Genomic DNA, 14,333 nt, shown 5'->3' on the forward strand with positions numbered 1-14,333 from the left:
TGAGTGCTGAGATTAAAGGCATGCGCCACCAGCTTTCAAATTGACTTCTAAAATTAACCATCACTGCATATCACAGTGCCTCATTGTTATCTGTCAGTACTATATATTGGGCACAGTGCTAGATTAATACATTTATTTAATTCTTAGAACATTTCTGAGAATGGCCACAGAAATATTTTTAGTTACAAATGGGCTGGAGTATGAGTCCAGCATGTGTGAGATGCAACCCCTAGCATCACCAAAATCCTGACATGAAAAAAATCAAACAAGGGGTTGGGGATTTAGCTCAGTGGTAGAGCGCTTCCCTAGCAAGTGCAAGGCCCAGGGTTTGATCCTTTGCTAAACAAAACAAAACAAAACAAAACAAAACAAAAAAACAAAAACAAAAAAACCAAAAAAACAAAAAAACAAAGCAAAATAACCCCTGTCATTCGTAAACAGGGCATGTAATACTTGAAGGTGTTCTGTGACTTACTCATTAATTTCAACTGGTAAAAAGCCTAGCATACAACTCTAACGTTTCCTGATGAAGTTTGTTTTTCCATGGCACACTTGAGTCTAGACTGAAGCCGGCCTCCTTTTTTGGTAGATCATCGTATCTTTGTAACTACTATTTTTCTTCTGCTAATTCTCCCACTGACTATCAACAGAAAAAGAATTATGAGCGGCTTCAGAAAGCTCTGGATAGTGTGATGTCCATCCGGGAAATGACCCAGGTATTTTGCCTTCTCTTTGCCTAGCTCAGTGCCCTTTCCTGCTTGTAATTCACAGGACTCGGGTAAAGATTTAGAGAAGCTACTCAAACTCTTGTTTCCTTTGTTTCCTTTGTGACCGTCCCAGTTCTTGTTCTCTGCTTTGTCTGCTTTCCTGCCTTAGTCTCCCACTGTCTCTCAACCTCTATCTTTGCTGCACATTCTTTCACAAGTTGTTCATATTTTAACTCTTTTCCACAGTTCTTGGGAATTAGAGAGACTAGGGAAAGACCTCTGCCCAAGGTTGGGAGGGTGAAGAGGGGCTTGGAGAGAAGGAGCTAGATCCAGGGGCTGCATCTTCTGTCCTTCTAGGGGTGGGGCAGCCACACGGAGCAGTGATCATCTCTGACTCAAGGCTGTCCCTCACCAGATTTCCCCACCCCTCGTCTGCAGTCTGCATGAATAGACATTCATTTGTACTCACATTTACAGGTGGGCCTCTTCTCAGCAAATCCTATATATCACAGTGCAGATTAACACAGAAGGTACACCTAGAAGGGATGTTTACTATTAGAAAGACTGTTTTATGTGAAGATTTGCCACAGGATTCTTTAGCCTAATCTTTGGGGGACATTGATTTTATTTATTTTTGAATTATAAGCAGCATTTTTAGAGCTGTAGGAGTTGCATAAAATGAGGGAGACCCACCTGCATGTTGTTTTGTGAGCATCTTCAGTCATTTTCATATTTATAAGTCTTGCCAACCTGACTGAGCCTCTTTAAGGGTGGGAAGCCCCTTGTCTTCGTTCTTCCAATTGCCTATCTTGCCTTGGGTTCCGGTAGTCTGTTGAGAGTGGGAGGGGTCCTTCCTCTCCTGGGAGGTAATCTTATGGCCATTGTCTTACAGGGCTCATATTTGGAAATCAAGAAACAGATGGACAAGCTGGATCCCTTGGCCCATCCTCTTCTGCAGTGGTATGGATAGAATGGCTCAGGCTTTATAGGGTGGAGAAGGAAAGACTTGTAGGCATGGATCTATACTTTCTCCTAGAGGCATGCAGTGTTCTTTACAAGATTCTGTATTATGACTACTTTCTCTTGGTGTTTTTCTGACAAGTCTCAACTTGATAGTAACTACAAAGCGCTCACAAATTCTGACATGATTTCTCAAGTTCTCTTTAAGTATTCCATATTTCCCCAAATGTTTGTTTCCTTACTTAATTCTTTTAATTATAAGATTTGTAAAAAGTGTGTGTATTTGTCATGTACAACATGCATTATATAATGGTTCATTAGAGTTTTTCAGTGCTAGGATATTGCCCATAATGGCTCAGCAGTTTTCAAAAATTTATTGTTATTAACTATAGATGCCATTAGGAGGTTTTAAGTTTTTCTTATATAGTTTATGTCAACTTAGTTTTCTGTGTGTCCAAAGAAATCCATCTCTACCCCCTATCTCCTTCCCTGGTGAAGGGCAGCTAGGACCGATGCAATGTTGTCTCCTACTGCTAGCAAAGGCCCGGACTGATCCATTCCTCTCCCTCCCTCCTGCTCCTTTCTCCTGTTTGCCTGACAACTTCTCTTTCTAGTTGGCCTCCGACCAAGTCAGCTCTGACACTAAGAGAGTGCAGTAGACTATTCCCACATAATATGAGTAATTACCAGACATAGATTTCTAAAGTAGCATCGTAAGTTATGGGGAGAGCCTGAGGAGATTGCTTAGTTGGTGAAATATTTGCCATATAAACATGAGGACCTGAGTTTGATCCCTGGCACTCACAAAAAACCTCGGGCATGATGGCATACACTTGTAATCACAGCCCTGGGAAGCAAAGATAGGCAGGTTCCTGGGGCTAACTGATCAGCCAGTGAGCCCCAGATCCCAGTCAAGACTTGTTTCAAAAAACAAGGTGGCCAGGCAGTGGTGGCGCACGCCTTTAATCCCAGCACTCAGAGGCAGAGGCAGGTGGATCTCTGTGAGTTCAAGGGCAGCCTGGGCTACAGAGTGAGTTCCAGGAAAGGCACAAAGCTACACAGAGAAACCCTGTCTCAAAAAAACTTATAAAAAAACAAAACAAAAAAACAACAAAAAAAAATCCCAAGTTGGACATGTCCTAAGGAACAACACCTGAGGTTGACTGTGGCCTCCACGGACCTTCCCAATGCATACTTGCTTATACATACACCAAAATTTAAACAACCACAAAAGAAGTACATAGATGATGTACAGAGAGTACTGTATGCACTGCTGGAGATAGTACTCTTGCTGAACCCTCTTTTTTTTGCCTTTGTTCTCTAGCCTTACGTTCAAGCTATATACAGCCTATTCTGTCCTTGATCCTCAGAGAGTTCTTCTAATTTCTTTTGGGTTTTTACCCCTAATCTATACAATGCCTTTCTATTTTCCCATCCCTGAGATCCTTTAGGATTCCTTTGAGCTTATACAGGTTGGCTCCTGAGCCTCAGTTTTGAGACTTTAAATGCAAACATAAGTTTAACCATTTTTGATTCAGACTTCTCTCTCTAATTGGTAACTTCTGATACTCTTTTTGTTTGTTTGTTTGTCTGTTTGTGGTTCTTTTTTGGTTTTTCAAAACAGGGTTTCTTTGTGTAGCCCTGACTGTCCTGGAACTCAACTCTGTAGACCAGGCTGACCTCGAACTCACAGAGATCTACCTGGCTCTGCCTCCTGAGTGCTGGGATTAAAGGCATGCACCACCGCTGCCACCACCCCCAGCTTCTAATATTCTTTTTGTTCAATGCTTTTCTCTCCCTAGATGTAGTAGCCTTCCCTCTGACTCTTTTTGATCTGTTATTTAATTCCTTGATAACTAACTGGTCTGGTTGGTAGTTTCCCTCTAAAATCTATATAATTATATGTGTAATTTCTATGTAAGCATTATCACTTAAAAGAAATATCAGCTATGACCTGAAAATAATTGCACAATTCAGACACTTATTTGCAGTACCTAGATCAGAGGAAAGTTGCCTTTTCAGGATAGCCTCACCACATACTTTTTCTGTCCCTTCCCCTTCTTCTGTTTCTTCCCAGGATAATATCTAGCAACAGGTCACACATTGTCAAACTACCTCTCAGCAGGGTAAGTAATTATTCTCCCTCTGTAAGCTTCAGACTTAACAGTAAGAGGCAAGGAGGGGCTCTGTGCCCACTAACTGTATTGGTCCCTAATTGGTTTGGTTGGTACTGTCTGTCCATCAGCATAGTCTTTGAGCCTAAACAGATTTCCCTTGTTTGGGGTTAGTGTAAATCTGATTTGTTTTCTGTTTCCAACCTTTCCTTCCCTGATCTCTATTTCTGTTCTGTTTTTTTATCCCACCCCCACCCTGGGCAGCAGCTGAAGTTCATGCACACCTCACACCAATTCCTCCTGCTGAGCAGCCCTCCTGCCAAGGAGGCTCGGTTCCGGACCGCCAAGAAGCTGTACGGAAGCACCTTTGCCTTCCAGTAAGGCTGGTGGAGCTGGGCAGCAGTAGGTGGGATAGGATGGTAGAGCCTTGAGATATATGAGTTTTTGTTTTTTTTTTTCATGATTGTCAACTAGTCAGCAGCTATTTATTAAATGCCACTGTGGTAGGTGCTCTATAAAGGATAAAGTGCTATGTGTGACATGGTCTTTATTTTTAAATTACTTATGATGTAGTTGAATTGAAAGAATATTTACATATGATATGAAAGAACAGATTGGAAGAATATTATATCTAACTGTGGGAGAGAAGAAAAAGAAAAATGTATTAAAGGTAGTTTAGAAGGAGTCTTAGTGCTTCTTTAAAAAATACGACATGGCACATGCCTTTAATCCCAGCACTCAGGAGGCAGAGGCAGGTAGATCTCTGAGTTCAAGGCCAGCCTGGTCTACAGAGCGAGTTCCAGGACAGGCTCCAAAGCTACACAGAAAAACCCTGGCTCGAAAAAGCAAACAAATACGATGTGACCTCTAGACTAGAAGCTATATTTGAGATCAGTGATAAGTTTCTTGAATTTGAAATTAATTTATTGAATTTGAAGCATCAGGAAAATAGGCAAATGAAAGTCCAGGTTTAGGATGTGGTTAGTTGAACAACAGGAGATGTAAGGTTTAACTACACACACACACACACACACACACACACACACACACACACACACACACTCGCTGCCTGTGACTGTATCTGTGAATGTATCAGTCATTAGGTGTGTCTGTTCATCTGCATGTACTGTGTGGGGAAGGGGGAGGGGTGGTAATGGCAGTCTTGAAAGTACTCCTAGGAATCTCCTACCATGAGGGACTTACATTCTATCCTGCCTTACAGTGGGTCCCACATTGAGAACTGGCATTCCATCCTGCGCAATGGGCTGGTCAATGCATCCTACACTAAACTGCAGGTGAGGCTGTGTCCTTTTCCCTTTCTTTCCACTCCCTGCCTCACTCAGCTTGTGGTAGTCTACTCTAAAGTGCTTGAATATCTGTTCATGCCTCAGCATCATCATGCCTAGCCTGTCTTGAGAAAAATAGAGCCTCTCTACAGAGAAAGTTGGCACTGTAGCTATAGAATGAATGTGGCTGTTGTATATTTTAAGTTGAGCTCTGTGTTTTGGTTTAGTGAATGGAAATTAACCTATTATGACAGAGACTTTCCATTTTGTGACTATTGAAATTGTTGTTACAAAGACTTATTTTATTGCCCTGAGAAACTACTGGGAGTGGTTTTTGTTCCTCTTCCTGCTACCTCTTCCATAGTTCCTTTGTTTGAGAATCTGAAAATGTATGAAGGCTTGAGGTCATAAGTATGAATGCAGAGGCAGTGACTCAGTAGCTCTGCTACTCCCCATTCTCCAAGGCATTAGTCTTTAGTATTTTGTAAGCAAGCAGTTTAATCTAATCCCCTTTTCAGCCAGTCAGCTTTTTAAGAGTTAGGTGCCTAGAGTTATTTTAATGAGTGAGAAGGTAGATAAATGAAGGGACATAGGACTGTATGTGTTGTGGATGCCTAATATACAGCCATGGGGAGCCCAGGCTCATATATTCATCCTGGTGTTTCCCTGCAAGCTGCATGGAGCAGCCTATGGCAAAGGCATCTACCTGAGCCCCATCTCCAGTATTTCCTTTGGATACTCAGGTAAGCAATATTCTTTGGCCACCTTGACTCTTTATATTGCATTCATTTGTGAACACATGATCTGTGCTATCTCCTCTCCCATTGTGGATACTTGGTCTTTGTCAGCGCCCTCCTCAATCATGGATACATATTCTGTCTCTTTCTATTTTCTCTCATTAGAAATTTAGATTATTTTTGAGGCAAGGATAGTTATTGTAAAAAATGGTAGTTTTATACATTGTAGTAACTAGGTCCTGGGGATGGGTTAATGAATAAATAGAAAGAAAAAAGGCTTTGTATAGACCAGATTTGTTTTCTTTTTTTAAGACTGACTTGTGTAGTTCATGTTGTCCTTTGAACTCAGTATGTATCCTAAGATGACTTTCAACTCCTGATCCTCCTAAGTACTGGAATTACAGGCATGTGCCACCATGCCTACGTAAACCACATTTTTTATATAAGCAATTACAAATTATGTGCATACATGTGAATTCATGTGTGAATATTCTTGAACGTTGGGGTCTTAGAATTTGCTTATATTTTTGGAAATATTGTTCTTCTCTCCCTCCACCACCTTTTAAAATTTAAATGGTTTATAATCACACTATTATAATAGTTAACATTGAGTGAAAGAGAAAGTGCTTCATTCTAGAGACATGAATGAGATCCAGATTGTATGGAGATAATTCTAGCATTATTTAGCTTAGGAAATAATTGAAGTTAGAACTCTTTCAGTCTTCCAGGTTCCTGTTCCTCCTTGGTCTGCTTTTGTTCTTGTTCAATGGAGTCTCTGTCTAAGCAACAGCAAACCATGCAGTTGCATGCCCACTATAGGAAGGCAGTTATACTAGTTGTTGTTGTTGTTTTATAGATTATTGTTTAGTATTTTTAGTAATTATAGCCATTATAGAAATAAAAAAAAAACATATCTAGAATCACAGAACTAAGACAGGCAATAGTAACACATGACTTTAATCCCCACACTTGGGAGGCAGAGGCAGGCAGAACTCTGTGAGTTAGTGGCCAGCCTATTCTACAGAGCGTGTTGCATTCCAGGACAGCCAGCCAAGGATACACAGAGAAACCTTGTCTCGAAAAGCTAAAAAAAAAAATAAAAAAAAAAATAAAAAAAAAAGCAAAACTAATAATCGTGTGTGTGTGTGTGTGTGTGTGTGAGTGTGTGTGTGTGTGTGTGTGTGTGATCCCAGATATTCAAGAGGCTGAGGCAAGAGAATCATGAATTTAAGGTCAGCCTGAGCTACTTATTGAGATCTTGTCTCAAAATAAATTCAAAAGATGCCTAGAAATGTAGGTTGATAGTGGAGTATTTCTTAGCATATGTGAAGCCTTAAGGACAATCTGCACTACTACAAAAAACAAACAAGGGGCCTGGAGAGATGGCTTAACGGTTAAGAGTACTGACTGCTTTTCCAGAGGTCCTGAGTTCAATTCCCAGCACCCACCCCTCTTCTGGCACACAGGCAGAACATACATAATAAATATGTATACATAATAAATAAATGCGTTTTTTAAAGATTTATTTATTTATTATGTATACAGAAGAGGGTGCCAGATCTCATTACAGATGGTTGTGAGCCACCATGTGGTTGCTGGGAATTGAACTCAAGACCTCTGGAAGAGCAGTCGTTGCTCTTCACCTCTGAGCCATCTCTCCAGCCCAATAAATAAGTTTTAAAAAATCTAGAACCCTTTTTAATGATAGAGAAATCAAAAAAGAAGAGATGATGGTAGGTAGGAAGAAAAACGGGTATGCTAATACAGACACTATAGGGAAGGACTGAAAAAGCCAGCTGATTTAGATGGGTATAGTGACTCATACCTTTAATCCCAGACCTCAGGAGGCAGCTAGGAGGGCCCCATGAGTTCAAGGGCAGTCTGAATTACATAGTAATTTCCAGGCCACTCTTGATTACAGAATGAAACCCTGTTTCAAAAACTAAACAAAATGAGGGACCAAGACTAGCTTAGTGTTGCAGTCCTTGCCCAGCATGTCAGTGTGGCAACAAAACAAAAATAACTGGTAGATAGATTGTGGTTAGTTTAAAAAGAATGGGTACAAACGTGAGCAAAAACACTAGCATAACTATAGATGTGCCAAATGTTTTAATGCTTAGGAGAAAAGTCTTCGAATGTTCTATCAATAATTTGAAACCTTTTGGTAAAATGCCTAGAAAAATGTAACTTGATAAGACTAAGAGAAATTAAAAACATGAATGACGACCAAGTCCAAATGCTATTTGGGGGTTTTGTTTGTTTCTTTCTTTGGCTGGAGAACCCAGGGCTTTGAGCATGATAGATAAACACTCTACCTCTGAGATATCACTCTCTAGTCTTAGGAGTCTTAAACTATCAAGGAGTAGATTGTTTTAATCTTAGACAAAAATCTAGAGAATGGAAAAAGGCAAACAACTAATAAAAGTTTGGCAGAACCTGATTGAAACTAAAGCACTCCATTCATCAGAGCATATCTTTTTTTAGGGTTTTTCTGTGTAGTTTTGTGCCTTTCCTGGAACTCACTTGGTAGCCCAGGCTGGCTTCAAACTCACAGAGATCCGCCTGCCTCTGTCTGCCTCCCGAGTGCTGGGATTATAGGCGTGCACCACCACCGCCTGGCCGCAAAATGATTTTTATATTACTCAAAGGCAGACAAATCAAACTTAACTGGGCTGTGTATAATAAAACCAGATAAGAGTGAAAATATGAAAGAGTTCTAACTCTGGGCTGGGCATGTCAGTCCATGGTAGAACACCTGCCCAGCATGTTGGACCCTAGCTTCAGTTCCCAGTGCTGCAGAATAAATGTTACCTAAGTTTCAGAGCCAATTCTCTTAGATGCATCACTTAGAGTCAGAATGTCTTGAAGTACCATGTTTAATCTACACAGGATAAGCGCCCAATGAATCCTGAATGTATAAATGAATCCTCGGCTGTGTTTCAGGTTCACAGTAAGAGTGGGTTGACTTAGTCTTTATGGCTTCTTTGTCAGGATTTTCAGTTTTTAATCTTTGTTCCAGCCTGAGTGTTCCTCTGGTTCTTATTTTCCGGGTAATCAGATTCTCCTGTCTTTCAGTTCCCATGTTCTTTCCCTCATCTCTTACCAAGCTTTTCCTTTTCTTCAAATCAATAAGTACTTGAATATCTTCAGTTACCAGGGTAGAGCCAGGAATCTTTATAGATTTCTTGTCTTTCCTTAGCACTTTACCAACTACATTAAAACATCTTAGGGTTGGGGATTTAGCTCAGTGGTAGAGCGCTTGCAAGGCCCTGGGTTCAATCCTCAGCCTAAAAAAAAAATTTAAAAAAAAAAATAAATAAATTAAGAAAAAAAAAATCTTATCACACTGCCATTTCCAAACCATAGGATTATAGATCCAAACTATCGTAGGATTTTAATAGGAATTTGCTATTGGAGTTATTGACCATCTAGTCTAATTCCATATTATTTATGGATAAGCTGATACATAGAAAAGCCAAACACTTTGTTTAGATCAAACAGCTTAAGTAGCAAAGATATGACTGAAATCCAAGTCTCCTGACTTGTAGGCCACTGTTCTCATATTATATTGACTGACAAGGGGAGGCTTTGTTTGAATCACTGGGTTGTTGGGGTCCCAAAAGATAAATAAGAATCTTTGCAACACTGGGTGGGATGTATGCAAATGTCCCAGTTACCATTGTAATTCTGGCCAACTCTCCTGTGTGTTTCCTTCTCCTTAGTCTCCTCTGGTTTCCTGTTTCTCTTTCCTCAGGATACCTTTGGATTGGTGGCATGGGGTGTGCTTAGAGAGCATGCATTTGACCAATGGCACTGCTAATAACTTGGCCATGAATGTTAGAAGAAATTAGGGACAGTGAATGGAGTTGGAAATTTTCTTTGTTTAGTCCTGTTTAGAAATTAATTCTTGGGAGCTGAAGAGAAGATTCAGAGGTTAAGAGCACAGGCTCCCTCCCAGAAGTCCTGAGTTCAATTTCCAGCAACCACATGGTAGCTCACAACCATCTATAGTGAGATCTGGTGCCCTCTTCTGGTGTGCAGGTGTGCATACAGGCAGAACATTATATACATAAATAAATAAATGAATCATTAAAAAATTTTTTTAATTAAAAAAAAAGAATTTAATTCTGGCCAGGCGATGGTGGCATACGCCTTTAATTCAGCACTTGAGAAGCAGAGACAGGGAGATCTCTCTGAGTCTGAGGCCAGCCTGGTCTACAAAGAGAGCTCCAGGATAGCCAGGGCTACACAGAGAAACCCTGTCTCAAAAAGCCAATAAATAAATAAATGAATAATAATAGTAATAATAATAATGATGATGATGTACATAAAAGTGTCCAGACATTATTCTAGACATCAAATAGTACAGTCTGAGCACAGGAATGGAATAATCACTGGGTCAGTAAGAATGGGACAGTGTCATAGGTTTGAGACAGGACAAGAGTTTAGTTACTTAAAGTGCTGCCTCTAAGGCTACCAAAGAAATCAAATTATTCTTTCTTTTTCTCCTGGCTGCTTTCTCTGGAATTGAACCAGAATGGGAATTTCTCTTAGAAACTTGGCAATGAAATGTCTTGGCTGGATGCAGAGTTGAGCCTTGTTAAGGATGATGGACAAGGTATTCTAAAGGAAGAAGGGATTGGGAGTTGAAGCTGAGTTTTGTTCAGGCCATGAATTTACCATGAGGTTATAGTGTAAGTGTGTGTTGGGTTGACAGCCAGCTTGCTCAGTGAAGAATTTCAATTCTGTGATTATCACCTCCTTCTTCTACACCATGGACATTATAAAACCAAGATAAACTGGTGAGATAGTTCAACCAGTTAAAGTGCTTGATGCCCAAGCCTCATGGCCTGAGTTTGGTCCCTACCCTCTTTTAAAAGTAGTCTTTTGAGCTGGGCATGGTAGCACACATTGTCTTTAATCCCAGCACTTGCAGAGGCAGGTGCTCTTTATGAGTTCAAGGCCAGCTTGGTCTATATAGTAAATTCTAGGTCAGCTAAGGCTGGAAAATCAAAACCCAAGCAAAAGAAAACAAAAACAAATCCCAGACAAATAAAAACAAAACAATAAAACTCAAAAAGTTGTCTTCTGACCTCCATCTGCACCTGCACTCGCATCACATACACATAATGATTAATAAAATTTAAGTTAAAATTTTGATATAAAGACAGTGGCAAAACCAAGAATTAAAGCAGAGTGATGCTGTAGCAAGTAGAATGGTGAGGCTGGAGCCCTGTTTACGGCTTGTAATGATAACGGCATCTTCATATTTGTCCCATCTCCTTGGTTTGACACCCCTAACTGATAAGGCTGTTATTTTGGTAAGCCTGGAGACAGTCTGAAATCCTGTCCTTAGGCCAAAAAAGAGCTGGGAGTAGGGGGCATATAGGTATTGTTTGATTTGTAAGTAAAAGTCCTATTTCAGTCTTTACAAACAAGGCCTCTTCTATAATTGCTGAGAATGGTAGAGGGAAAAAAAGAATTTTTTGATTAAAAAAGCCAAGCATGGTGGCACATACCTTTAATCCCAGCACTCGGGACACAGAGGCAGATTGATCTCTGTGAGTTTGAGGTCTACAAAGAGAGTTCCAGAACAGTCAGGGCTACACAGAGAGACCCTGTCTCGAAAACCATCTCCCAAAAAACAAAAACAAAACACTAAAAATAAAAGGGGGGAGTGGTAGAGAACTTATGCACTGAGATACACTGAGATAATGAAGCAGTGAGAGGCAATTGGCACTTTTTCTAAAGGTAGGACTCTTCAAGGTGCTTCCCATTGTGAATATCTGTGGAGAATCAATATGGAAGGGCTCTGCTTTCTTCTTTTATCCTGAGTGGTCAATCTTTTGTGTAACTTTAAAACTACAGAATATTGAAGTTCCTCTGCTTGCTTTCTCCCAACTCATGTCTCTGGCTTGTCATTTGACTGTGAGGCATTGGTATCCTACTCTGCTGGGCCCTTCTTTCCTGCATTAGAACCCTACTGTGGTTTCCTAGTATTCTTAGAGGATCAACTCCAGTTGGCTAAACAGCCCATAGGCCTGCTTGAGCTAGCTCTAGTTTATATCTTTTACATCATTTTTTGCCATTTGTTACACTGTATGCAAATTAAGTCTTGTGGGTCTACCTGTCTTTATGCTTCCCATATTCTGTTATACTAACTCTTCCTGATTCTGAGGTCCTGATCTTACTGCACCAGGACATCTTCAAACCTCTGGGCTAAGCTAGTTCGCCTTCTCTGGTTCACACGGTGCTCTATAGGCTCACCATCACAACCCTCACCATACTGTGTCGTAATTACTTATTCCTTGCCTGTAGTCTCCACCAGACTAAATTCTGTGTGGGAAAATAACTTGTATATTCACCACTGTATCACCAAGTGTCTCTAGTTGGTATCTGGCATATAGTAAGTACTTCTATAAATATTTAGGAAATGGATGGATTAACTGAATTTGTTGTTCTGTGTCAGGAATGGGCAAAGGACAGCACAGAATGCCTTCCAAGGATGAGCTGGTCCAGAGATATAACAGGATGAACACCATCCCCCAGGTATTGTTTGCTGGGTCTGCCTAAGTTAGGACCCTTCCCTGGATCCTTCTAAAAATAATGGATGGGAGAACAGTGGAGCTGGGGCCGTTATAGGTCATTTAAAGGTATTAGGTGTGTTGTAAAATGATCTTACTTCAGTCATATGTTATCTGAAAGCAAGGTCACATGAAAGCAAAGGCAGGTTAAATGAAAAGATGAACATGGAAGCTGTGGACCCATCAGGGTAATTATATGTAAGCAAACATTTGGAGGGTGGCTGGGAGCTCAGGAGACCCAGCTCCTATTCCTGTCATCCCCATCATCAATAACTAACCAGCCTCTTGAGAGCAAGCTCTAACATTCTACCTTGCTCTGCTCTCCTCTGCTGCTTTCTCTTTCAGACCCGATCCATTCAGTCAAGGTTCCTGCAGAGTCGGAATCTAAACTGTATAGCACTTTGTGAAGGTATGTACTTCACCCAGTTCATGTCCTTTGAGACCCCAACCTGTATTTCTGATGCTCCCTTGGCACATGATTCAGCCAAAAGTTAGGTTGAAGCATCATATCCTTCTTCCCTACCTGGACTGCCTTAAGCTATCAGTCTGTGACTTCTGGCCCCTCTTCTCCCAGTGATTACATCGAAGGACCTTCAGAAGCATGGAAACATTTGGGTGTGCCCTGTGTCTGACCATGTCTGCACAAGGTTCTTCTTTGTGTGAGTCTAAAAGAAGCCCTTGGGATTACTTGAAGAGTGAGGGTGGTAGATGTATGACTGCTGAGGATGTCCATTTTTGTTGTCTGAATTCTGTCCCTTGCTGTCTAATTTAGCTGGCACTGGGACTTTGCCCTTCGTATTAAGGACAGATTATTGGGGTCTGTGTAGAGAAAAACTGCTGAGCTGATCTCTTTATCCTAAAGAGCAGTGATAAAATCTTTGAGTTTGGGATGAAATGGTTGCATCTTAAAACACTTCTGCTGGTAGACATGGTTTGGTATTCTGGTCCCCTTGTGCTCACACTTCCCCTGTTTTTGGCAGATACGAGGATGGGCAGGTGGGCGATGCCAACATTAATACTCAGGACCCCAAGATACAGAAGGAAATCATGCGTGTGATCGGAACTCAGGTTTACACAAACTGAGGGGGCCCCAGCCCTCGTATCACCCTGTTCCCCCAGGATCCATCTACCCTTGTAAAAGGGCTCAGGAGCAGCAGGTGAGGCTGCCCTGAGAAATTTCAAGGGGCAAGGAAAGGATAGAAGAGGCGGCCTTCATGGTGGAGATTGACCCAGGAACCACTCCACATTTGGACGGCCCTGACTGACTCCCACCCCCGATTTGCCCAGTTGACTTCACCCTGTTTGTAAATAAAACAAATAAAATGGAAGGTGCTGTGGACTGGATATGATCACTGTGGTCTGCCTAACCTCGGCCCAGCACCTAACCGAGGCCCTGGATAGGGGCTTTGTTCTGTGGGATGGAATATCCTGAAAGGTGGGACTGTTTTTGTTTCCTGAAGTAAAAGACGTATCCGTTTAGTTTCAGGTTTTTTTGTATTCTATAGATTTGTCAGTATTTTTAGTCAAAAGATTAAGTAAAGAGGGGATTTATCAGTTGGGCAGATGAAACAAACAGGAAGAAAACTCCACTGGTGATGGCTGTTAAGAGGCCAGAGCAGCTTTGATTTTTTTTTTTTTTTTAAACCTTCAGGACCAGCTGCTTTCTTACACAAAGCCAGCCCTGTCCATCATCCTCGCTTTGTGTCTTAGAGGCTGGGCCCTTAGCCTTTCTCCTGTCTGGCTTTTAGTTGGGATAAGTGAGGTGAAGGGGTGAGTTGGCAGGTGCAGGAAGCTGGCTTCTCTAACCTGAAGTCCTTTAAGAAAGGCTAGTCTAGGGCTGTGGGTATAGCTCAGTGGTAAAGTGCTTGCTTAGTATGCATGAAGCTGCAGGGGCCAGAGGCTTCAGGGTTTGGAGTGGGAACTCACCAGAAGAAGTTGGAGCTCC

General features: G+C 41.3%; 1 protein-coding gene across 15 annotated transcripts in view; it reads left to right on the forward strand.

Annotated features, from left to right (window-relative positions):
- Positions 1-13,727, forward strand: part of Parp6 (poly(ADP-ribose) polymerase family member 6) — a 32,200-nt gene extending 18,473 nt beyond the window's left edge. For 10 of the 15 annotated variants that reach the window (XM_036192295.1, XM_036192300.1, XM_036192298.1 and 7 more), the window contains 10 exons: positions 651-716; positions 1,600-1,667; positions 3,745-3,793; positions 4,046-4,158; positions 5,004-5,076; positions 5,741-5,810; positions 12,274-12,353; positions 12,734-12,797; positions 12,963-13,047; positions 13,369-13,727. In XM_036192295.1, the coding sequence (XP_036048188.1) occupies positions 651-716; positions 1,600-1,667; positions 3,745-3,793; positions 4,046-4,158; positions 5,004-5,076; positions 5,741-5,810; positions 12,274-12,353; positions 12,734-12,797; positions 12,963-13,047; positions 13,369-13,471 (771 nt within the window). In that variant the 3' untranslated portion in view covers positions 13,472-13,727. The remainder of the gene's footprint in view (positions 1-650; positions 717-1,599; positions 1,668-3,744; positions 3,794-4,045; positions 4,159-5,003; positions 5,077-5,740; positions 5,811-12,273; positions 12,354-12,733; positions 12,798-12,962; positions 13,048-13,368) is intronic. The other 5 variants (XM_036192304.1, XM_036192306.1, XM_036192307.1 and 2 more) reach the window with 3 other exon arrangements.
- The last annotated feature ends 606 nt before the right edge of the window (positions 13,728-14,333 follow it).

This window comes from Onychomys torridus, chromosome 7 (assembly GCF_903995425.1).
Source record: "Onychomys torridus chromosome 7, mOncTor1.1, whole genome shotgun sequence".
Taxonomy (NCBI): domain Eukaryota; kingdom Metazoa; phylum Chordata; class Mammalia; order Rodentia; family Cricetidae; genus Onychomys; species Onychomys torridus.